This window comes from Periplaneta americana, chromosome 2, assembly GCF_040183065.1.
Source record: "Periplaneta americana isolate PAMFEO1 chromosome 2, P.americana_PAMFEO1_priV1, whole genome shotgun sequence".
NCBI classification, from domain to species: Eukaryota; Metazoa; Arthropoda; class Insecta; order Blattodea; family Blattidae; genus Periplaneta; species Periplaneta americana.
In genome coordinates, this window is record NC_091118.1 from 160,831,030 (window position 1) to 160,856,340 (window position 25,311).

The following is a 25,311-nucleotide window of genomic DNA, read 5'->3' on the forward strand; positions in this document are numbered from 1 at the left end:
TAGTAGAAATAGTATGGGTGATACTGGTAGTAATAAGACGTGGTAGTAACAATAATTGTGAATAATGAAATAGTAGGCTAGTGATGATAGTATAATGCTGATACTAGTGGCAGTAGTGCTAATGATAATTTCAAGTGAACTTCTCTTAGTTAATTAAATAAGCTTAATAATACGCAATACGCCAATTAGAATCATATTACACTAACAGTATTTCGGTTACCATAGTACAGCAATAGTTTTTACAGCTATGTACAATAATATATATATTTTTTCGCTGTTATTTATACTCACTTTAACATCCTTGGTCATATCGCGAGTTAATCTTTGGTTGAAATCCGAAGGCCTGTGTACTATTGTTGAGACTGGTTCTATTGTTGTGAACTAGATGGCGAATGTATATGTATGACTGATTTGTTATGAATATGATTTCGGTGATGAATGAGGCCGGTGATTTTCAAGGATGTTGTGGCCCGAATTTCCTGGCATTTGCCTTCCGATTGAGGAAAAACCCTGAAAAACCTCAACCAGGAAATTCAACCTGACCGGGAATCGAACCCGTGCCCTCTGCGTAAGAGACCAGCATGCTGACCCCTACACCACAGAGGTGGTCAATAATATTGTTTTATTCCCAGGAGAGCAAAATCTGAAATAATATATTGCGATGCAAGCGTGGTAAGTGCATTATAACAGAATCGAGGAAAAGTTAGAGAGACGAAGTAGAGTCTTCTCTATTTCCAAGATTCTGTTATGCACTTAACACATGTATTGCATACTATTTTTTGGCCGATCTAAATAACATATACATATCAACAGAGTTTGCAAAAACCCCTCGAAACAACAAATCGAAATTCTGTAGTAGTTAACAATCAGGATCCTGTTCAAGTTTTCCAACAGAGTGAAGATGTAATATCTTATCCAGAAAATACACAAAGTGATCATATAAGTTTTCATCCAATGAAAGAGTGGGAAGAAAAGCTATGCCACATCCAGTCTGTAGGAACGAGCGAAGATTTTGAAGCTCTAATGGAAGATGTTAGGCATTTTCTCACACAGCAAATGACTGAATTGCCAGGACCCCAACACCCAGCCGTGAAGCATTATCAAGCTCGTAAAGTAAGTAAAATAAACAGTAAATGTAATTATCAAACAACATCCAATCCACAAAAGAAATCTAAGAGACAGCGAATGAAAAATAGGCAAAAATATGAGTATTAACTAACCCAGTATCAGTTTTACAATCAAAGACGTAAAGTAGCAAGAAAAGTTTTACATAATTTAAATCACAAAGCTACTTGTAAAATCTCGACACGTCTGATAACCGAACATATTGAACATGTTTTTAGTACTACAGATAATAGCTCCCCTCTTTCTGATGAGGATGAAGATTCCATACAATTTCCTGAAGATATAGTGATTACTGAGAGCGATATTCATAAAGCGTTATTTGGTATTAAAGTTGACACTTCCCCTGGACCAGATAGAATAACAGTACGCGTTTTAAGGCATCTCAAAGCTACCAAATTTCTTACACTGCTTGCAAACACTATGCTTCATTTTAATCATGTTCCAAAATTCATGAAATTAGCACGTACAATTTTAATCCATAAAGGAGACGACGTGAATGATTTAAAACATTGGAGGCCAATTACTATTCACTCCGTCATTCGAAGAGTCATTGAAAGAGCCCTTGACATTAAGCTCCGGTCTTATATTGTATTAAATGCTCATCAGAGAGGTTTTATTAATATACCTGGAACTCATATCAATGCATCTTTAATAAATGGCTGTCTTCAATCATCCAAACTTAATAAGAAAGACTGTTGTGTCGTGTTTCTGGACGTGTCTAAAGCCTTTGATTCTGTTGGCCATGAACATATTCTTAGAGCCCTTAAATCATCTGGCGTTCCGCAGAACTTGTTCAGACTTATTGGTTCTTTATTAACTAATAATACAATTCAAATAGAAACTAACCATACAAAAACCAAGCCAATAAGCTCAAGGATCTCCATTGTCTCCAATACTTTTCAATTTGGTACTGAACTGCGTTCTTGAAAATTTAACAGATCATGAAATTAGCAACCAATATGGTTTTACACTTTCCAATGATCTTCAAAAGCTAAGTGCTTTTGCATTTGCTGATGATTTGGCTCTCGTTGGAAAAGATGAAAAGTCAGCAACAGCTCTCATTCATATGGCTGAAAGTAAATTAGATGAACTAGGTCTTGAAATTAACACTATTAAAAGCAAGTGTATAATTCTCGAAAGAGGTGTTTTAACTAAAGGAGCTCTCATTTCACTTCATGGATCAGCCATACATAGTACTGATGATAAATCTGAAACAATTCGATATCTGGGAGTTGATTTTCGCGACAAAATATTCTTAGATAAAAAGAAAATTATAACAAATTTAACACGTGATCTTAACAATCTTACACAAACTCCATTACCGAAGCCTGATCAGAAATTGAAGATTGTGAATGAATATATATGACCTGGGCTCATCTATCCTTTGCAATGTGCTCCACTTGATCAGCTCCCTGACAGCTTCCTTAAAGATCTGGATAAAGTAATTAGAAGTGCTGTCAAAGAAATGATATCTCTTCCTGATGATACACCTAATGACATGCTATATTCTTCTAAAAAAGTACGTGGCCTAGGGCTTATTAAGGCTGAATGGGAAGCTAATATTCAGCATTTTAACATCTGTAAACGATTCTCACAAGTCAGTGATGATCATCTTCTTGTCAGGAATCTTGAAGAGGAGAAGAAAACTGCTCTCAAGCGCCTGAAAATTCCTGAAGCCAACATAATACCTCGAACAACTGGAATACATCTACGTGATGAATTGCGAAAGAGATCGTTTGACTCCTGGTGTCAGTTACCTCATAAGGGGAAAGGTGTAGTCATCTATGAAGAATATCCAAGAAGCCAATTCATGGGTCAGCACCAAAAGGAATTTGTCGTCTTCAGAATATATTAATGTAATCAAGATGTCCTGCAACCTTACTGCAGTGCGTTCCGTTCCTGGCAGAGCTTTCAGCACGACCCGTTGCCGTCAACCAGGCTGCAACGAGACAGAAACTCTTGGCCACGTGTTGGGCTTTTGTCGGAAGGAAGAGTTACTGCGTAACAACAGGCATCATAGAGTCCGTGGAGCTATCGCCTGTCTTCTTCGGAACAAGGTTTGGGACGTTCATGAAGAGGTCCACTGTATTTCTGAAGACGACTCTCACAGGAGAGCGGATATAATAGCAATAAACAGGCAACAACTAAAGGCTATTATCATAGATCCAACTATACGCATGGAGAGAGATCTAAACCAAGCTCATCAGGTTGATCAGGAAAAGAGGGCCATTTATGAACCTTGTATTCCCTACCTTAGTGCCAAGTATAACATCCCTCTCTTCAATTGGTCAGTGCCAGGTTTATTTTTTGGTACTCGGAGTTCTTTACCAAAATTTACATATCATTTTTTAAAACAATTATCAATATCATCTTTTGAAATTCAAAAAATCATCTCGCAAATTCTCAAAGATTCCCTGCAGATTATACAATTTCATTTAAACCACTCAGAAGGCCTTAATTAAGGACATGCTAATTTTAAATAAAATCTTTTTTTATCAGTATAATTTAGTCATCTTCTAAGATTTTATTTTACAATTGATAATCAATGGCGCTTAAATATTACACTTTATTTTTATAACACTATTCATATTTAATTAATTGTATTGTTTGTTATTCATTTCCGGATCCTCGTGGTCATCCTTAATTAAGGCCGGATGAGTTTTTCTCTCTCTCTCTCCCTCTCTCTTTTTTAATTTGAAGAAACTGGTTTTGAACGCTAACATTTTCTTCTGTGATCGCCGTTTGTTATTTGTCATTAATTTGTTCGTATTTGTCGATAGGTGTTATTTATTTGTTATTATTCGGCGCCAATTGTGAAAATGTTGTAATAAAATAAATTATAGAAAGTTTAGTTTTGTCTTCAAAGAACTAGGTAGGTGACACATTAATCATATATCAATATAAATAAACAGCATATAGAAAATGATTGTAGGTGACATATTAATTAGACATCAGTGTAAATAAATTGCATACCGATATAGGTTAATGCTTGAATGTGTATTTTACTCCATGGATGTTTTCGCGTTTAGCCACGGCCCCACGAGTGGTGCTCAGAGCAACAACCGGAAGTCGTCAGAAATGGTTTTCACGCTTACGTCTTATCTACATTAATTCCTGTTTTCTTACAAATCTCCACTCCAATAAATTAATTTAGAAAGAGTACAGGTATAATAAGACATTCAGTTATTTCCTCATAGCATATAGTGGTGCGCGAAACTGATAGTTCGTTACTTTTAAGTATATAAAAAAAGTTGATTTGATTTATTTACTTACCCCATGTGAGTTGTGAGTTTAATTTATAAGGCCTACCAACAATATCGGTGAGGTTGTTAAAAAAACACGATCGGCCAAAAGTGTTATTATAGAACTTAAAGGATTCAAAATGTGATTGCCGCTATTAATAATTAATTAAATACCAACAAACAGAAAAGATACTAGATGGTTTGGAAGCAGTTTTCAACATTCTGTGTTGAAAGCAGTTATGATATTCAAGAAATATCAAACAAAGAAGAAATTTTTCTTCTGTACTGCAGGACTGGGAAGAGAAAGAATGGTGAGAATTACAAAGAAGCGATCGTGAAAATGACGTAACGACTATTGTCAAATATTTACCCATGAACTTCGTATTGTAGGAGGCCAAGGTCTTTATTTATATCCTCTGTTTTCGAAGAAAACAATAGAATGCAGTACGGAAATAGACACTACTACATAACGACTACTGTTATTTACGATGAAATTATCCAGTCAAATTCCATTCATGTTAATAATTATCTTTGGCAATTTTATTTTGCTTTCAAACCTAAGTCTCTTGCCATGCGGTCCTGTAATGACAAAGGTAGTAGTGGCAATCAGAGTAGGCCTAGTTACAGAGTGCTAGGAGTAGCGTTAATGATAAGGGAAGTAATGGTAACAATAATAATGTTGGTAGTTGTTGTAGTGGTACCTACTGATAGTGTAATTGCAGTGATGTTAGTATAGTAGTTACTGTAGTGACAGTGTTACGGTAGTTATAGTGTTGGGTAGTGTTGATAATATTTATGGTCGTAGTTAAGGTAGTGATAGTAAAGGTTGTGGTAGTAGTAAATAATATTGCGACTTTTTACTTGGTTATTTAACGACGCTGTATCAATTGCTAGGTTATTTAGCGTCGAAGGGATTGGAGATAGCGAGATGATATTTGGCGAGATGAGGCCGAGGATTTGCCATAGATTACCTGACATTTGCCTTACGGTTGGGAAAAAACCCAACCAGGTAATCAGTCCAAGCGGGGATCGAACCCACGTCCGAGTGCAACTCCGAATCGACAGACAAACGTCTTAGTCGACTGAACTACGCCGGTGGCTGATAATTGTGGTACTAGTAGCAAATGACAGTAGCGGTAATGGTAATGTTTATAACAGTGATGGTAATATTAATTAATTTGGTGATGCTAGTTGCAGCGGATGGTAGTAGCCTATTCGTGGTATAAAGTAGTAGTATGAGATAACAGTATAAGAAGCAGGATGTGACAGTAGTAGAAACAGTGCAGTGAGAGGAATGTGAACAGTGAAGGGGCAAGAATAATAGCAGTATCGTAGTATTGTTAGTAAAGGGTAGATCAATAGCAACAGCAGTTGTAGTAACGTTAGTTATTTCAGAAATAGTAGTAGTAGTAGTAGTAGTAGTAGTAGTAGTAGTAGTAGTAGTGGTGGTGGTGGTGGTGGTAGTGTTAGTAGAAAATGGTAGTGTTAGTGATAGTAGTTACAGTAGCGACAGTATTAGCGATGATGGTAGTAGCTGAAGTGGTAACGGTGGCTTTAATAGAAGACGGTTATTTTTATTTTTTATTTTAGTAGGTTATTTTACGACGCTTTGTCAACGTCTCTGGTTATTTAGCGTCTGAATGAGATGAAGGTGATAATGCCGGGGTCCAACACCGAAAGTTACCCAGCATTTGCTCATATTGGGTTGAGGGAAAACCCCGGAAAAAGCCTCAACCAGGTAATTTGCCCCGACCGGAATCGAACCCGGGCCACCTGGTTTCGCGGCCAAACGCGCTGACCGTTACTCCACAGGTGTGGACTAGAAGACGGTTATGATGATAGTAGTAGTAGTAGTAGTAGTAGTAGTAGTAGTGGTAGTGGTGTTAGTAAAAAATGGTAGTGTCAGTGATAGTAGTTACAGTAGCGATAGTATTAGCGTTGATGGTAGTAGCTGAAGTGGTAATAGTAATAGAAACGGTGGCTTTAATAGAAGATGGTTATGATGCTAGTAGTTGTAGTAGTAGTAGTAGTAGTAGTAGTGGTGGTGGTGGTGGTGGTGGTGGTGGTGGTGGTGGTGGTGGTGGTGGTGGTGGTGGTGTTAGTAGAAAATGATAGTGCCCGTGATAGTAGTTACAGTAGCGATATTATTAGCGTTGATGGTAGTAGCTGAAGTGGTAATAGTAGAAACGGTGGTTTTAATAGAAAATGGTTATGATGATAGTAGTAGTAGTAGTAGTAGTAGTAGTAGTAGTAGTAATTAATAGAAAATGGTAGTGTCAGTGATAGTAGTTACAGTAGCGATAGTATTAGCGTTTATGGTAGTAGCTGAAGTGTTAATAGTAATAGTAGAAACGGTGGCTTTAATAGAAGATAGTTATGATGATAGTAGTAATAGTAGTAGTAGTAGTAGCAGCAGCAGTAGTAGTAGTAGTAGAGTAGTAGTAGTGGTGGTGGTGGTGTTAGTAGAAAATGGTAGTATTAGTGATAGTAGTTACAGTAGCGATAGTATTAGCGTTGATGGTAGTAGCTGAAGTGGTAATAGTAATAGTAAAACGGTGACTTTAATAGAAGATGGTTATGATGATAGTAGTTGTAATAGTAGTAGTAGTAGTAGTAGTAGTAGTAGTAGTAGCAGTGGTGGTGTTAGTAGAAAATGGTAGTGTCCGTGATAGTAGTTACAGTAGCGATAGTATTAGCGTTGATGGTAGTAGCTGAAGTGGTAAGAGTAATAGTAGAAACGGTGGCTTTAATAGAAGACGGTTATGATGGTGGTAGTAGTAGTAGTAGTAGTAGTAGTGGTGTTGGTAGAAAATGGTAGTGTTAGTGATAGTAGTTACAGTAACGACAGTATTAGCGTTGATGGTAGTAGCTGAAGTGGTACTAGAAATAGTAGAAACGGTGGCTTTAATAGAAGACGGTTATGATGGTGGTGGTAGTAGTAGTAGTAGTAGTAGTAGTAGTAGTAGTAGTAGTAGTAGTAGTAGTAGTAGTAGTAGTTACAGCTGCTATTAAAGAAATAGTGGTAATAATATTACCATTAACGAAAGTGAAATGAACTGTAAACACTAGGACACCTGATAATAAAAGATAAGAGGTGCTCCTTGAAGCGCGAGGTAGTTATTATGTAATGCACTTGTTATTCTACAAAAATATCGGTGTGGTGGAGGGGATAGTATCTCAGCGACGAAGACTGGACTGGAGTGTCCAGTGGTCCAGTGACTGTTGCCCGAGCAAGGTGAACTACCATGGCAGACAGCAACGGAACCAATGCAATCTCGCGAGAAAGGAATCGCAGATTCAGAGACAAGGTTGGTACAGCAGTTTGATACGGTTCAGGTGGGCAGTATGAAACAGGGAAAGAACGGCTATCCATATGTATTGATTTTTTATGCTCGCACTGTGCATACCTGTTGCTGTTACAGCGTCCCGCGTAAATCAATGTTCCAATATCTCTATGTGTTTTACAGTTAGTGTAGGAGGTTTTGTGACCAAAGGATTATAGCCGTAATGAAAAAATGATTTCTATAGATTGCATGGAGTTACGCCAGCAGCGTTGAACACAACGGCTATACGAAAATTTTTAAAGGTGAATGAAAGCGACGCGACGGTTGCGTGTAAAGGGTTCGAATCTTGCTTAGGGCATGCAAGTTTCTCCGTTGGATACGTGACGTACTGTGTTATCCTACATGAAATCCTGGCGTGGTACTGACCCCCCATTACAGGAATCCCGCCTTTTATCACTGTAATATGAGATAGAGAAAACAATAAATAAGTAAATTAACAAATAGATGAATTAATAAACGAAAACAAATATATAAAATAAATAAATTGATGAATTAATAAACAAAAACAAATATATGAAATAAATAAATAAATAAATAAATAAATAAATAAATAAATAAATAAATAAATAAGTAAATAAATAAATGTCATGAAAGTGATGCAAATACTCATTATGTAGTACATTTTACGCATATCGTAATAATTTAATTCTTTTATCGTGTTGCAAATTATACTGCTCTTTATAGTTTTTAAAAATTATTATTCAAAAGGTCCCGTGCCGTAGTGCTGTGGTCTACGGCGTCATGCCTTGCGGTATAAAAGCGTTCGGTGTTTAGAAAATAAGCCTATCAATAGGCCTCTTCTTTGTAATACAAATTAAAATAAGTTATTTACGTATTTTCTAACGTAAGTCCTATAACCAATGGCGGGCTTATGTGAGGGCGGCAATGAACCTCCGGGTTCCTTAAAAGCCAGTAAGTCCTGCATAAAATAACAGAAATAAATCTAAATACTGTAACTAAGTATTGCTTCAAATACAAACGCTTTATATTGCTTAGAAATAAACTTATAAGTTATATTAGTTTATTTGTATTTCTAATAACATAGTAAATGGAATAGAATGAATTCTGTATTTTATATATTTTTACTTGGTTATTTAACGACGCTGTATCAACTACTCGGTTATTTAGCGTCGATGGAGTGGTGACAGCGAGATGGTATTTGGCGAGATGAGGCCGAGGATTCGCCATAGATTACCTGACATTCGCCTTACGGGTGGGGAAAACCTCGGAAAAACCCAACCAGGTAATCAGCCCAAGCGGGAATTGAACCCGCGCCCGAGCGCAACTCCGGATCGGCAGGCAAGCGCCGCCTTAGCCGACTGAGCTATGCTGTGGCGTATTTTATATAGTATGTTAGAAAATTCGCAAATAACTTATTTTAATTATATTACAAAGGGGAAGGGGGTGTTCACTAAGAAGACACCTGTATACCAATGGTATTTTCTAAATTCCGAACGCTCTGTAGCGTCACGGAATAAGCGCTGGTTCGAATCTACATGGAGGGAGAAATTTTTTCGTGAAATTTCGCTCGAAGTGTGGGACCTGTGCAAACTCAGCATCGTGAAGAAATTGGAGAGCTACAGTAGAAGCAACATTCGGTTCCGCGAGCTAGCTACAACGACTGTAAAATCGTTATGCTACTCATACGATATAACCGTACTTTTTGGATGATCGTTTACCTCTTCTGAAACACGTGGACGTGAGGCCAACATTCGGCTGGTAGAATATATTATGTTTTATTTGACGACGCTCGCAACTGCAGAGGTTATATCAGCGTCGCCGGATGTGCCGGAATTTTGTTCCGCAAGAGTTCTTTTACATGCCAGTAAATCTACTGACATGAGCCTGTCACATTTAAGCACACTTAAATGCCATCGACCTGACCCGGGATCGAACCCGCAACTTGGGCCGGCTGGTAGATCTTGGCCCCTTATGAGCTCTCGTGCACAGCATTATTATTATTATTATTATTATTATTATTATTATTATTATTATTATTATTATAAGTGAAATTATTTAACGTGTATCTACAAAACGGGCAATATCTTTATGTTAATCCCAAAATGAAAACTTTTGAACCCATTTTAAATATTGTAAGGATAAAATAAATACATACAGGGCCTATTTAATTTTCCACAAAAATAAACAATTTTCTTTTACTAATGAGGGATACTTGACTGTTACCCATATGAAGCCATTTGTGTAGACAAATTTACCGATAGAATCGTTGCCCAGGGTGCACCATAGAAGGCTGGTCTACGTTATACCCGCACTGAGATGATGATGGAGATTTGCTGGGATGCCATAGGGAAACCGGTGATCCCGGAGAAAGCCCCTATGTTATCTGGCTTGTCCAACACGTTATAAATCGGGTGTACGCCGGGATCGAACCCGGATCCATAGGATTATAAGTTCAGCGCTCTAGCCACTGAATCACCACCTTGGCGACAATTTACATAACATAGTTCGTACGTACAGTACATGACTGACTGGCTTTTCATGGACCGGACTCGGGACAGGTCTATTCATTTAGGCCTATACGTACAATGATTCATTGTGGGATCTATTTACAATAATTATTCCAGTCCGACAGGTAGCCAGGATAGCATTCGTAAATGCAATGCTGAAAAATGGGTCATCCTGCCTCATGTCAGACAAAGTTAGGTCCCATTCCCAGATGTGTACAGATGTTAAAATTCAGGATCCTAAGTACCAAGCATTCAAATACTATATCAGCATACTATATCGCTTACAATAAACAAATTTATCTTTATTACATCATCAGTGTTTGCTTGATACCAGATATAGGACAGATACGTGCAGTGATTTTGCTCTCTCAAAGTTGCTTTTTCTTTCTGTTTCATCTTATCTCATTAACGTTACAGTCATTCATAAGAAGTGGCAATGTCGTATTGCTTAGATAGAAGAAACACTGGGAAGGAGATCCAATTTTCAGTTCTCACCGAGAATCAATCTTGAATTCTCTGCATGTGTGTCACAAAGGCCAATATTTAAGATGGAAATACGATATCTGCTTTGAATGTTGACCCAGTCTGTCTTTACGATTGAAGAATTCGCATTTTAAGTCTAAAATTATTATCAAAGCAAAGGGCAAGTAGTTGACCTACTGAAATTGCACGAGATAAAAGAAATGAGTTATACTTGTAAATACCAACAATACGAGAACCTATCAAGCCATTACCCTCATTTTATAAAACACTTTTAATATTCAGACAGTTCTATTAATAACACAAAATTAAGAGTGTATTCATCATCATCATCATTATCATCATCATCATCACCATCATCATCATCGACGTTGCAAGTATTGGGCCTCACTGGCTAAGACTGGGGGCATGAAAGGGTAATAAAATTGTCACCGAAGGAGGAGAGCGCATCTGTACATTATGTGTGGAAAAGGATTCTTGGCTACACATTTTAGCTATTTGTGAAAAAACAAAAAAACAGAACATATCCAGAGACTTGACTTCATGGGGAATAGAGTATACGAACAAAAGACTGGATTGTTCCTCTTGAAGGCGAGACAGCTTAGAACATCAGCTGTTGAAGTTTATGATGCGAACTGACGAAGGAGCAATGGTAACTATTGAATTATAGACTTTTATGCTTGTTTGTATGTTAGGTTGGGATATATATATATATATATATATATATATATATATATATATATATACATATATATATATGATATAATCTGTTTTGTTTGTACCATTTGCATTTTAATCTGTGTGTTCTTTTGGAGAGTGGTTGGATTTAATCATAGATGAGGGGGGGGGGTGAAACCTACAAAGTAGGACTTGTATTGTAATGCATGTACGGTCAAAAGATTCGTATGTTGGATTTAAGGGGAGAGGATGGTATTTCTTTGGTGAAAAATGAGTACGTTTTCAAAAAAAAAATTCTTTAAAATAATCTGTTTTATGTGTGGAATGCATAGCATAACACTTTGTGGGTATTTGTGCCCTTATCGGATGTTGAGACGTCATTTTTAAACTTCCTGCGCTATGGATTTTTAAATCACACGCCCACTTTTATCGTTTTTTTTTTGCTACATTGCCAGACAAAAATGGATATAATATCTGAACTATTAAAGATACATGCATGAAATTTAGAACACACATTCTTTAGACTATTACGAAACTTTTCTCTGTAACAGAATTTTGTTAATTGATTTCATTTTAAAATCACGTCCGTTTGTTTACAAGAAAGGAAATCAGAAAATTGTTATTAAATTTTAATTGTTTATTTTACAAACGTAGGGACTAATATCAAAATTCTGTTACGTATAGTTTGTAGAACATGCTTTTGCAAATACATTGCAAAAAACCATTTGAACCTATCTCTAAAAACGGTTCAGATATATCGGTTTTAGTACAATCCTGCATTGGGTATATATATATATATATATATATATATATATATATATATTTTTTCAAATTTGGGACCCCAAATAATTTTTTCAAAATATTTATATTTGGTTGAGTTGCTACAGCTATGAGCTCTGTACATATAAAAAATTAATATTTTACACCAAATAGGAAAAAAGTTAAAAAAATACCATCCTCTCCCCTTAAAAGCAAATTCTGATAGTGTACTGCATCTGTATGTATAATATTGCTGAATAAATCCATTTATCTATTACTTTCTCATTGTACGATTTACGCATTTCAATACAAGTTATTTCTTAATTAGGCTATAAGAACAACACTACTGTTCATTTCTCATAAAATTTCTACCACTTTATGGAACCGGTATCCACTCAGCATTGGGAGGAATTTGAGGAGCCAAATCCTATTCCGAAAGCCAGCTATAAAGTCTAAGGAGATCAACGTGGTAACAACATGATACTTCCATTCTAGTTGAATGATCGTTTACCTCTGCTGAGGCAAGTGGGTGTGACGCCAGCAGTAGGGTGGACTTTGACCATTCATGCGATGTCGCGTAACAGACTCATTATTATTATTATTATTATTATTATTATTATTATTATTATTATTATTATTGCTTACAGTTCACTTCCTTGAACTGTATTCCAAAGGATTAAATAAATGAAATCATTTACTACACTGAAATAAGATAAGTTCTCGTTTTCTGGATTGCAAATAAAGAAGTTTTTATAGATTTAACTAACATACAAAAGCGCAGGTCTGGTTATACGGCTTCGATTGACGATTCTGTGTTTTTGTAGGGATTAAGGACAGTCAGTCCTAATGACAACTTCTGTATGGGACACGTCTTCGTATGGACTGTAATAAAGAACACAGCACTAATTTTGTACTAATTAGGCTACTTACGATAGGTTTGAAGTCTTCGCCATTTTCAATTTGACGAATAACTTTCAGTTTTTATTGCATGTTTAACAACGTCCGCTTGACAGACATCTCTTATCGCCTGTGATGTGCTCAGTGCCAGTGCCTGAACTGAACTATCATCATCATTGTTTACTAAGCCACGGCACGCTTACAGCCATTCACAGAATTGGAGTCGTACTGTATTTCAGATGATAGATGAAATGGGAGAGAGATGGAGAGAGTTAATGCAATGAAAGAGGGAAACAGGAGTATCCCGAGAAAAACTCTACGTCTGCTTTTTCCCCCACAAATTCCATTACGACTCTGTCGGGGATCTAACCTGTCATGATGGAATTTAAGAATGATAAATATTCTCAACTTCAGTTCATTTGGGAAATAAGTTAGATCTTGTGCCAGTTTAGTAAATGCTTGACATTTGCAGTGAAAGAAGAGAATCCGAAAAAAAAATTACAGGCTGTTTTTTTCCATCGGAATAGATCTAATAAATTACTTACTCTTAACTTGTCTCACATCTGAAATTGAATTATTACCACTGTGAGACAAGCAGAGTTGGGGACTATCTTATCTGGAGGCAAAGGCAACTAACCAACAATAACATTTCACATAATATAGATAAAGTAAATGGTTCAAGAAACTGTACTTGCAAAATATAAAGTACTTCAGCGATAATGTCACGCAATTTTAAACCTTGTTGCGAGAATCCAAAAAAGCCGTTTATTATTATTATTATTATTATTATTATTATTATTACTATTATTATTATTATTATTATTATTATTATTATTATTATTATTATTATTATTATTATTCGGTTGAGAAGTTTTTGTGATCTAGTCTGCTGTCAAAAAATCTGAAAGTTAGAATTTATGAAACAGTTATATTACCCGTTGTTCTGTATGGTTGTGAAACTTGGACTCTCACTTTGAGAGAGGAACAGAGATTAAGAGTGTTTGAGAATAAGGTTCTTCGGAAAATATTTGGGGCTAAAAGGGATGAAGTTACAAGAGTATGGAGAAAGTTACACAACGCAGAACTGCACGCATTGTATTCTTCACCTGATATAATTAGGAACATTAAATCCAGACGTTTGAGATGGGCAGGGCATGTAGCACGTATGGGCGAATCCAGAAATGCATATAGAGTGTTAGTTGGGAAGCCGGAGGGAAAAAGACCTTTGGGGAGGCCGAGATGTAGATGGAAGGATAATATTAAAATGGATTTGAGGGGGTGGGATATGATGATAGAGACTGGATTAATCTTGCACAGGATAGGGACCGATGGCTGGCTTATGCGAGGGCGGCAATGAACCTCCAGGTTCCTTAAAAGCCATTTGTATGTATGTATGTATGTATGTATGTATGTATGTATGTATGTATGTATGTATGTATGTATGTATGTATGTATGTATGTATGTGTGTATGTATGTATGTATGTATTATTATTATTATTATTATTATTATTATTATTATTATTATTATTATTATTATTATTATTAAACATTTTCCGTGAAGAGGGTTTGACAACGTATACCATTTATAAAACAAACTTTGAATAGTACATATTACATGGATAATTTGTTATGAATATAAAACCAATTCAGAAAAGAGAGAAAAAATTACATTCTTATTTAAGGTGAAACACCTCAGTTGGGACTTACCTAAAATAATTTTCAACGATATATCAGGAATTGAGGAAAAACCCTCATCCTATTATAATAAATTTAAATTCCTGTCGCACAAGAAAACTTCATCAGTAGATCGATAATGATTCCTGCACAGGTAACATAATTATTACACAGTATATCGCTTGGTACTATTGCTTACACGCTTTGCGCTTAGTAGTCTGCAGTCAGTACAATATTTCGGATTTTAGCCCTGATCACATACATATCAGATTGGCCATTCCCATGTTGTGAAATGGCAACAAAAAAAGAGAGCAACCACCACAGCCTCCACCGTTGAAAAGGCGTTTTTTGATAAAGATCGCGACCGCTAGATGGAAGTACAATAATTGTTCCATGTAATTCCATAAGAGCTATAACGTGACTTCTTTTGCAGTCGCTAGATGGCATCATAGTGAAATTGATAAAAGTGTTTGCTTTGAAAGTCTATTAGGCTGATCAATCTGTTATAGGCCTATGTGATCAGAGGTGTATATTAGGTAAAGCACTGGTCGGCATTTCGTGACTCGCGAATCAACCCCTTAACTTATAAGCAGGAGAGAGGGGTAAGATATGATCCCTTTAGCCATCACTTGTTCATTCAATGTTAGCCTTCCTCTCCTACCTTTCCCTTTGCAGTCCATTGCGGGCTGCATTTTACGTGACGTAATTTTTGCCGAGCACTGAGGCAAAGGTAAGTGAATTAGCATGCATGTACGATGTATCATGATTATCGGCATTTTAATGGCATCTTCGTAATGACTCGAGACCTGTAGTTTTAGGAAGTGAATTGTATCCTCAAATTGTTTCCAATGAGACAACTTAAAAATTTTGTAACATGATCACTGAAACACTCTGTATAAGATAAAGAGTTCGTTCCTTATCTAAAATGTTAATATTTTACTGTCCGTGGCAGAACGTAATTAACGGACACTTTTATAATAAACGACGAAAACTTGATGGTTAAAATAGTTGAAAGTGGAAATTGTAGGTCACAAAGTTTGTATTTATGAATTACTTAAAGATATTACTTACCAATTTGATGGAAGTTAAAGCCAAGAGTGAAAGCTGAAACGTCCACCGGAATCGTTGTAGCTGCAAGAAATATAACTTAATTAAAATCTCAAGGAGAAGAAAATATATACAATATAAAATGGCTGTTATACATTTATTCATGTATCGTTAAAGATTTGAAAGAATAGACTACTCTGCCGGGTCCGTTTAAAAATTTCATTCTATCATCTTGACATTTTCGCTTATTTTATACCACTGACTAAAACATATAGCAGAGCAGAATATATCTGTCCTCGATTTGCAAAAGGGGACACGTCCAAAATGACAAAGTGTTAGGAAATCGTAAAAAAGCCATAGTAGACTTAAAAAAATTAAATTACAATAGATCCTGAATGTATGTATCCATAGTAATCTAATTAGAAAAAATATATGAATATTTTAATTTGTTGGCTTACTTATAGTTTTTGCGATTTTCCAGCACTTTGTTATTTTTGACATGTCCCCTTTTGCAAATCGACGACAGATATAAGCTCAGTGATCTTGAATTCAGATTACTGCTTTTCTTGTCAATAGGAGGTTCAAGTTTGAACTGGATTTTATTTATTTGGGGCAAGCAAGCAAGCAAGCAAGCAAGCAAGCAAAGCAAGCAAGCAAAGCAAGCAAGCAAAGCAAGCAAGCAAAGCAAGCAAAGCAAGCAAAGCAAGCAAGCAAGCAAGCAAGCAAGCCAGCAAGCAAGCAAGCAAGCAAGCCAGCAAGCAAGCCAGCAAGCAAGCAAGCAAGCAAATAAATAAATAAACAAACAAAACAATCAAACCAAATAAAGGAATAAACAAATAAGAAAACAAATAAATAATTAAACAATCAAATAAGCAAGCAAACAAACAAATAAACAAAAGTAAACAAACAAAATAAGCAAACTAAATAAAGAAACAAACCAAAAAACAAGTAAACAACAAGTAAGAAAACAAGCAAATAATATAAGAAACAAATAAATAAACAAACAAATAACTAAATAAATAAGTAACTAAATAAATAAGTAATTAAATAAATTAATCCTTAAATAAATAATTAAATCGTTATTATTTTTCAAAATAGTTCCCCATTTTATCGTACATTTCTGTCAGCGGCCACATAATTTTTATAAAATTCTGAAAGAACTGTAGTTGGTTGTACAGCCAACTCCGAACTTCCTTTCATCAGTAGATCATTCGTTGCAAATATATTGTCTCCTTGACAATGGCAGGAGTACACGTCTGAGCTATTGGGATGGTATGGTAGCACTTCTCACCCTAGTCAAGTAAGGGTAATAATTTTATTATGTTCCGTGAATTTTATATAGTGAATGAAGGCGTTATCGTGAAGGAAAATGATGTCTTTAGACAATTTTGTTTTAACGTATTCTTTAATTTTTTAAAAGAAACTACTAATAACGCTACATTTATTGTTTTCTATGTAGGAAAATCTCGATTAATACCGCCTTACGTCCAAAAGTACCGTAATCGTTTCTCTTTTCTTAGAAGATTTTACTTTAACTATTTTTTGGTGCTGGCGAATCTGAAAGTGTCCATTCTCTGCCATCAATCTTTGTTTCAGAAATGTACTGATATATTCAAGTTTCATCGGTTGCTACAATTCTACAAGGTGGCCCAAAACTCTCGCATCAATGGATAAATTAAAACATGTTTTCAATGTGATTTTCACCAATGTCGAAACAATTGTAAGCACCCATGCTCGGTACAATTTGGGACACCACGTCCGGCGAAATATCACGGCACGCTGCAGCAGTTCACTCACGCAAATGGTACCTGTTCCTGATCTTCACGGAGAACACTTTCGATTTTAGGTAGTTCCGTAAGGCAAAATCCAGTTGATTTAAGCCAGGTGATCGAGGAGCCTATTTCATTGATTACCTGTCACCAATCCAGTGCATTACCGACCTCCTAAATGGCACTACTTTTGGGCCACCTTGTATGTATTCTCTTGTTATTCTGTGGCCGTTAAATTTAAAGTAACTTATCTGGCAATGTGGGCGTCAGCGTATTAAAAAGCATTACAATCTTTCTGCTACCTCCTTACCTCTCCACCGTAAATGTGACGTTGCACAGAGATAGCGATAAAATATAAGATCTGTATAGCTCTATTCAATATTTCTAGTTTTGTTTTATTCAGTTAGATTCATGGACAACTATCTTGCATACTTTGGAAACTAGATTTTTTTAACAATTTGCTCGTGGCTACACCCTAAAAACTGAAAAAAAAGAGTACGCAGGAATAATCCTCACAGTATACAGGGTGATGCATAAGTATGTTTGGGAAACGCGTGAGCATGATCCTGGATCAAAAGTAAGAACAATTTATTATATCAAAATTTGACGGAAAATGCTTATTTATTGGAGAAATAGTCATACTTTGTTTTCATTCTTTTTTTGTTGTGTCACAAGTACGGTACATGTTTGGAAACTTGTCATTTAGTAATGAGTGTTTAAAAAAGTGTCACTATTTTTACAGGAGATAGCATAGGTTGAAAATAGAAAAAAATGTCTATAAACATGTCTTTCATTTGAAAACAAAACAATTGTGCATGTTTTGAGAGTGGATAGCATCCCTCAACAGAAGTGTGTTTAAAAAAGTGTGTCATTATTTTTACAGTAGGTAGCATAGGTTGAAAGTAGACAAAATGTCTATAAACATGTCATTCATTTGAAAACAAAACAATGGTGCATGTTTTGAGAGTGGATAGCATCCCTCAACAGAAGTAAACAGTGACTGTTGTAGTAAACAAAGTTCCAGGATATTATGGAGTCTATTATTTTACTTGAGTTAGTAAGTACGTACAGTAAATACAGTATTCAGTAGTGTAGACTGTCTTTCTATTTATGCACGACGGGGCACCACCCTATTTTCTACGCATCGTACGACAATACCTAACTCGGAGATTTAATGGTCAATGGATTGGTCGAGGAGGTTCAGTAGCATGGCCTCCCCGATCACCTGACCTAAATCCTTTGGATTTTTGGCTATGGGGACATTTAAAGACATTGGTGTATGCTATACCTATCGACAACGTACAAACGTCACAGTAGGGTGTATCCAATGCATGTGAGCAAATCTGACAACAGCCAGGTGTGGTCACAAGAGTTTGTGATTCACTGAGAAGGGCTGAAGCATGTGTAACAATGCATGGTAACCACATAGAGCACCTTCTGTAGTGTCTACGTAACATACAGATGGGTTCGTAGGCCACAATACAGCATGGCCATACGTCAATAGACAATTGTTTCCGGACACATGTTTGTAGGAACTTTTTTTCTAGTTTCGACCAATGCTACCTGCTGGAAAAATACATCATTTTTTTTAACATCCTGTATTCTCGTTAAAATGAAAGGGAATTTGTGTTGAGAAACTGGAACCTTTGGTGGGAGGCTGCTAGTTCAGGGAATTGTGTGCATCAAACGTCGGGAACAGAATCACACGTGCGATATGGAAATCTTGTCGCTCATCTCCGAACGACACAGTTACTTAGAGACTAGTTAGAATTCAGTTCCAGGCGGCTGTTGTTGTTGTTCCGCCATGCGTGCATAGGATCGATTGTGACGTCCCTTCTCCTGTACTCGTATTCAAATGCGGCGGCGGCGGCGGCGGCGTCTCTTCTCTCATACCTGCATCCACTGCTCAATACGAAACTGGCTCAATCGATAATTTGAAGCGAGATGTCAACGATATTGGCGTATCTGTTTCTTCCTTGACGCTGCCAATACTGCTCTATCTGACAAGGGTTCTCGTACCCCTATCGGAATTTATCATGAGCCCATTTTATCATAAACCCGAGTCACACGGGGATAGTTTACAGGAGTCAAGTGCTTGAAGCCTCTAAACTTGATGCCATATTTGTGATCACACGGAGACATTAAACTTGAAACCATGCTTGCAAAAAAGCGCGCGCTGAATGTTATATTCGTAGTGGTGTTTGAATCCTTGTATTCTGTTATATTTAATAAAAATCAATAGTGAACTGGCATTTTTAGTTTGGTGAAACTGAAGATGCCACCAGCACATATTCAAGCAGATAACTGGCGCCTTGTTATTGTATGATTTACAAAATATTCTTGAAAAAAAAGGAAAAGAGAACATGGGTTAAGAAATGGATTCGTAGAAGCACGGTGCATCTAATACCTTGTTGAAAGAATTAGCTGAAGAAGGTCTTGCAGAATACAGGAAACATCTTTTAACTTTTTTCGAACCACTTCTATATATATGTCTATGTTTTCGAAATCTTGTCCCATGAGTTCGCTGACTAGTTTCTGGAATAATAATTCCCGCTGTTTTTATTGAGGTATTCTTTGTCACGTATATTCCATAGAAGTTCATACTTCTCATGCACTTCCAAAAACTTTACGATATCGTTGGAATTCCACTTAGGAGCGCTCATTATTAATAAATTATTAATTTACTTCGACAATAGGCCTAAAACTACAAACTTTCTACTTGCCAAGTTGCTACAAGTTCGCATTCACACGCGGGAAGTGGTGGAGTCAAGTTGGTCACGTGACGGAAAAGTAGACACAAAAGTTGACGGGTCGTCAACTCAAATTCTGCTCGACCGCCAAGTCACAACTTGACTGTCTCGACCATATCACTCGGGGAAAGTTGAAGGAAAGTCGACTTGCTCCAAGCACTTGACTCCTGTAAACTATCCCCGTGTGAATTAGCCTATAATTCGATCTACTCCTACACTAGCAGATTGCAGGACTCCTGCAATGTACGATTGGCAACATTGAGTCAACTAGTGTAACTTAGGCCATCATATTTACAGTGGATATATCTATGTCCCATGAGAAATTTCAACCCAGCACATTGCTTCCCATGCACCATTACAATGCCACAAATAAAAAAATTCAAATAATTAACGAATCAATTAAGTGCTAACATATGCAAACAGTACATTGGAGACTACAAATTCTCAAAGGTGTAACTACAGAGCATATTTGGAACTATTAACACTGTATATTTCTCTGTTTGATAATAGAAACTAAACGTTTATGATATTGTCTATTTAATAACTTTAAAACAAATTTATAGCATTACAGGAGCTACAAGACTTGAAAAATAAGAGAATGTGTAGTTTACTCTGGCAAGATTTCATCAGTTAGGCCTGTTATTTGACATTCTAGTAAACCAATATTACTTTTGTCATTAGTACATTGTCGATATACACGTATAATTTATTTTTCGCCTATATTTTATATTCCTCGATCTCCTTCCTTCCTCGCTTCCTCTTTCTCTTCCTATGTCTGCTCGATTTAAGAGGGAAGGTACACCTTCCGCTATTATAATTTTACTATACTTTAACTTCTTTTTCAGAGTTTTTAAGTCCTTTGGAAATAAAAATTGGGATGCTTAATATAAACTATCTGTAGGCGTACATGAATAAGATTTTTTTTTTTGAAAACCTAATAGTTATTTTTTAATTATGAAAATTTGTACAGTATTTTGTTCAGCCGAAACAGGGTTTATCTAATAACTGAAAAATAAATTATAATATTTTAATGAAGCTTTGAATGCATGTAAAGTTCTCCCATGTAAACAACATATCATAACATTCTTAACGTGTAGTGCACAATTTATTTTTAAAAATATTATTTTCATACTAAATTGAAAGAAATGTTGATCAATATTAGATATTTCTTTCAAAATAAACGGAATTTTATTTTCAAAGGACTTACACATTCTGAGGGGGAAAAAATGTCGAAATATACTGTATAATGATACCAGCGAAAGATGTACTTTCTCCCTTAATTTCTTCCAACTTTCATCTCTTTCCTCTTTTCGTTTTTCTTCAATATTTTATTTTCCATCCTTCAATATCTTAAATCTCTCATTCAGATAATATTTCCCCATTCTTCATCCGCCTCCATTTCTATTTTCCCCTTACTTCATTCTCTTTTCTTTCACTTCCACTCCTTTTCTTTTCATTTCTTTCTCTTCTTTATTCTTTCAGTTTCTTTTCCCCGTTCACTTCCTTCTCTTCTTCTTCCACCTTCTTCTCTTCTCCTCACTTCGTTCCCATTTCCTTCCACTTCTTTCTCATCTTTCACTTCCTTCTCTTCACCTATCACCACCTCCTTTTCCTCCTTCATTTCCTTCTCTTTTCCATTCACTTCTTTCTCGTCTCCTTTCACTTCCTTATCTTATATTTTCAATTACTTCTCTTCTGCGTTCACTTCCTTCTTTTATGCGTTCACTTTTTTCTCTTTTCTGCGTTCACTTCCTTCTCTTCTTCCCTTCGTTCACTTCCTATTCTGCTCCACTGACTTCCTTCTCTTCTCCATTCACTTCCTCCTCTCCCCTTTGAGGAGTTTACGTAATAGATAATCTAGCTTATGGCGTCTAGCATGTAAGTTTCGACATTAATTACGGGATTCACATTTTAGTTCATAGCTACACATACCTGGAGTTATTGGACAGAAATCTAAATGAACGTAAAGATATGAATTTTCTTTGAATATTTTCTTATGTAGTTGATTCAGTTGTAATAGAATTACAAACTATAGATGCATATTAGAATTCTGAGCTCACAAATGTATAGTCGAGAATTAAAAGGCAAGACGAGACGAGAGGAGAGGAGAGGAGAGGAGAGGAGAGGAGAGGAGAGGAGAGGAGAGGAGAGGAGAGGAGAGGAGAGGAGAGGAGAGGAGAGGAGAGGAGAGGAGAGGAGAGGAGAGGAGAATAAGTTATTAACCTATTAACAGAGCATTATTTAGATAATTGAATTTTAGTATTAACAGAGCATTATTTAGATAATAATTGAATTTTAGTGAAGAAGTTTTCCTAGAAAAAGTTATTATATTAGTTTTGGAAACGTTACTTTTCATACCATTATCTTCCGACCATTTAGCGATTGAGTTAATGACATCTTGAAGAGAATGACTATCAGCACTACTTTTGACTGTACGGAAAATTTTCATATCGTCAGCAAATAATAGACAGTCACAATTTATTTTGCATGTATCGTTAATGTAGATTATAAATATAAGAGTTCCTAAAGTAGAGCGGGACTCCACAAACTATATAATAATAATAATAATAATAATAATAATAATAATAATAATAATAATAATAATAATAATAATAATAATAATAATAATAACAATAACAATAATAATAATAATAATAATAATAATGTATTGTACAATAGTGCGACAATTTCTAGAGATGAGCTACGCAAAGAACCTTACTGCTCTGCGGAATTGTAGTAGGCTATAATGCCGATATTATAAGACTGAGAAGCACTGTATCTACAAATACAGAACATATTAATATTATTTGGATTTACTTGAAATAGATTAATTTCTTCTAATATTTCTTCTTAAAACAGCTAAGAAACTTAGTCTTCTTATTGTAACAGATAAAATATGTCACGTCTTCCTTCCTAGTCCACCAGTATATTTTGTGTTATTAATACACACCACTTTGACATCAAGTAACAACCATGAAATAATTTCACTATTTCCGTCTCTAAAGATTAGTAACAAGACTTGCGCGCTGCCATTAAGTGAGATGGATTCTTTTTCAACGCAAAACCCCACATCCGAGCTCCTTAAAGTCTCTTTCTCCCTCAGGTTGTCATGGTAGCAAGGCTCTCAACCTCTTCATCCCCTGTCCTTTATCTTCTTCTCATTCTCTTCTTAATTTTTTCTCATCCTTGTGCCCGAGACTGGTTGATGAATGAATATGCTCCAAGGATACAAATGTACGCGAACTGAGTTAAAACTGAGCTCACGTCAAAACTGCTTCTAAATTGTCTGCCTCTGCCAGGTTTCTCTATTTCACTTTATGGAGATTCCGGACCCCAGTCGGTTTGCTTTTAAGAAATGTGTCTAGTTTCCACAATGCTTCAGTACGTGATGAAAATTTTAAGTCAGTCCTGAACTGTCATGAACTTTTTTAAGGTGTTTCTTATAGGGAGGGAGTCGAATTCATAGCATGCTGTTGCGTGTATATCTCTCTTTTCACTAAGCCCTCGATTTTTAACAACCGCACAATGACGCCTGCGTGAGCGTGGTGCGGCACGCTGAGGTCAAATCTGTGTATACTTAGGAGGCTGGATTTTGATAACAGCGGGATTCAGACTTCGACATCGATGTGACACCCAGTAGTGTGTTATGCACTGTGATATAATGATTAGGGATCGGAATTTAAATATGCTCTATAAAGTAGTATTGCTACTTGGTATATATTTAATCCACCTCCATACACGTCTGAAATGATAAAATTACATCAACTATATTTTGGTAGGCATAGTGCACATTACGGTTGAATAAGTATGGTTTACAGCGTTACGAAGTTTAAATATTCCAATAATATCAAATAATACCTAAAGTACTCACCTATTGAACTGCGCGCCTAGCAGTTCATACGTAAAATTTACCGTTGCAGCAGTTTTCAGGAGGCGCTATGCTTAAATTTGTTCTGTATTCTTGAAAGGCTTCTGTAATTGGATATATTATGCATTGTTTCTCACACCACAGCTAAGTATCCAGAAACATCTGATATCAGACGCGTAAAGGAGCGTGGTTAAATACATACGAACTAGCAATACTACTTTATAGTGCATATTCTTCCGACCCCAGGTAATGATACAGCCATACCCTTTATAACAGGTTGGAGATTTTCTAAAATATTGTTCTTATATTGTAGCCTACAGTATTCGTTTTTGTATCATGAGTTCCAAAGAAGAGTTTGAAGAGAAATTATTAGTAGATTGTGTGCGTAGTTTTCTTGTATTTTTATGACGTTAACAAAAGTCGTATAAAGAAAGAATTTCCAAGAAAAATGCCTGGAAATGTAGCCTAGCCTTCTACTGAAAATATTTGTGGCACCCTCAGTTACACAGTAAACCAGTAGGCCTAATCTTAAATCATTAGCATCATCATCATCCTCCTCCTCTTGAAGCAACAGCCAACAAGACAACAAATGGGTCCACGTCAACATCAAACGCGCGAATTTCATGATACTCCTAACGAGTCGCAGAGAATGACGGTCTGTTAAAAACCACGACAGTGGACGCCACGCATACGTCAAACTTTTAGTTTCACGTTGTACCGCACCACGTTCATGCAGGCGTCATTGCGTTGTTGTTAAAAAACAAGCCTTTAGAAATGATACAATATTATTCACAATGTTGTTGATTTAAATCGAGACGATGGCGATTGATTAGGTGAAAAAAATTTCGAAGTGCGGCTTCCATCGAATGAAGAATAAATCAGGTGAAATCATGTCTACTAGATTACTGAATGCAAAAATTTCCTTGCACATAAATGAATGTGAACAAAGACAAAATTTACGTCCAGCCTACTGTTATTACATAGATTTAAACTTCTGCCAACATTCCATGTTAATTATTACGGAGATACCTGGAAATAAAGAGTGAGATTATGCCGATTATCTCACTGATTCATAGATCCCTCTCTGTAACGTTAGTTACTGAATACAAAATACATCAATCAATCAATCAATGAAAAAAACACAAATACAAATCAAACCAAGTCTACCAACCAATAAAGGCAAAATAATCAAACTAATCAAGAAAAAAG

General features: G+C 36.1%; 1 protein-coding gene and 1 long non-coding RNA gene across 3 annotated transcripts in view; one reads left to right on the forward strand and one right to left on the reverse strand.

Annotated features, from left to right (window-relative positions):
- Positions 1-25,311, reverse strand: part of LOC138694723 (uncharacterized) — a 70,132-nt gene that overhangs the window by 42,201 nt on the left and 2,620 nt on the right. Inside the window, exon 2 of the long non-coding RNA XR_011331002.1 lies at positions 15,740-15,799. This is a non-coding gene — a long non-coding RNA (uncharacterized lncRNA). The remainder of the gene's footprint in view (positions 1-15,739; positions 15,800-25,311) is intronic.
- LOC138694722 (uncharacterized) overlaps positions 7,524-25,311 on the forward strand; it is a 103,715-nt gene continuing 85,927 nt past the window's right edge. For both annotated transcript variants that reach the window (XM_069818716.1, XM_069818715.1), the window contains exon 1: positions 7,524-7,675. In XM_069818716.1, the coding sequence (XP_069674817.1) occupies positions 7,613-7,675 (63 nt within the window). In that variant the 5' untranslated portion in view covers positions 7,524-7,612. The remainder of the gene's footprint in view (positions 7,676-25,311) is intronic.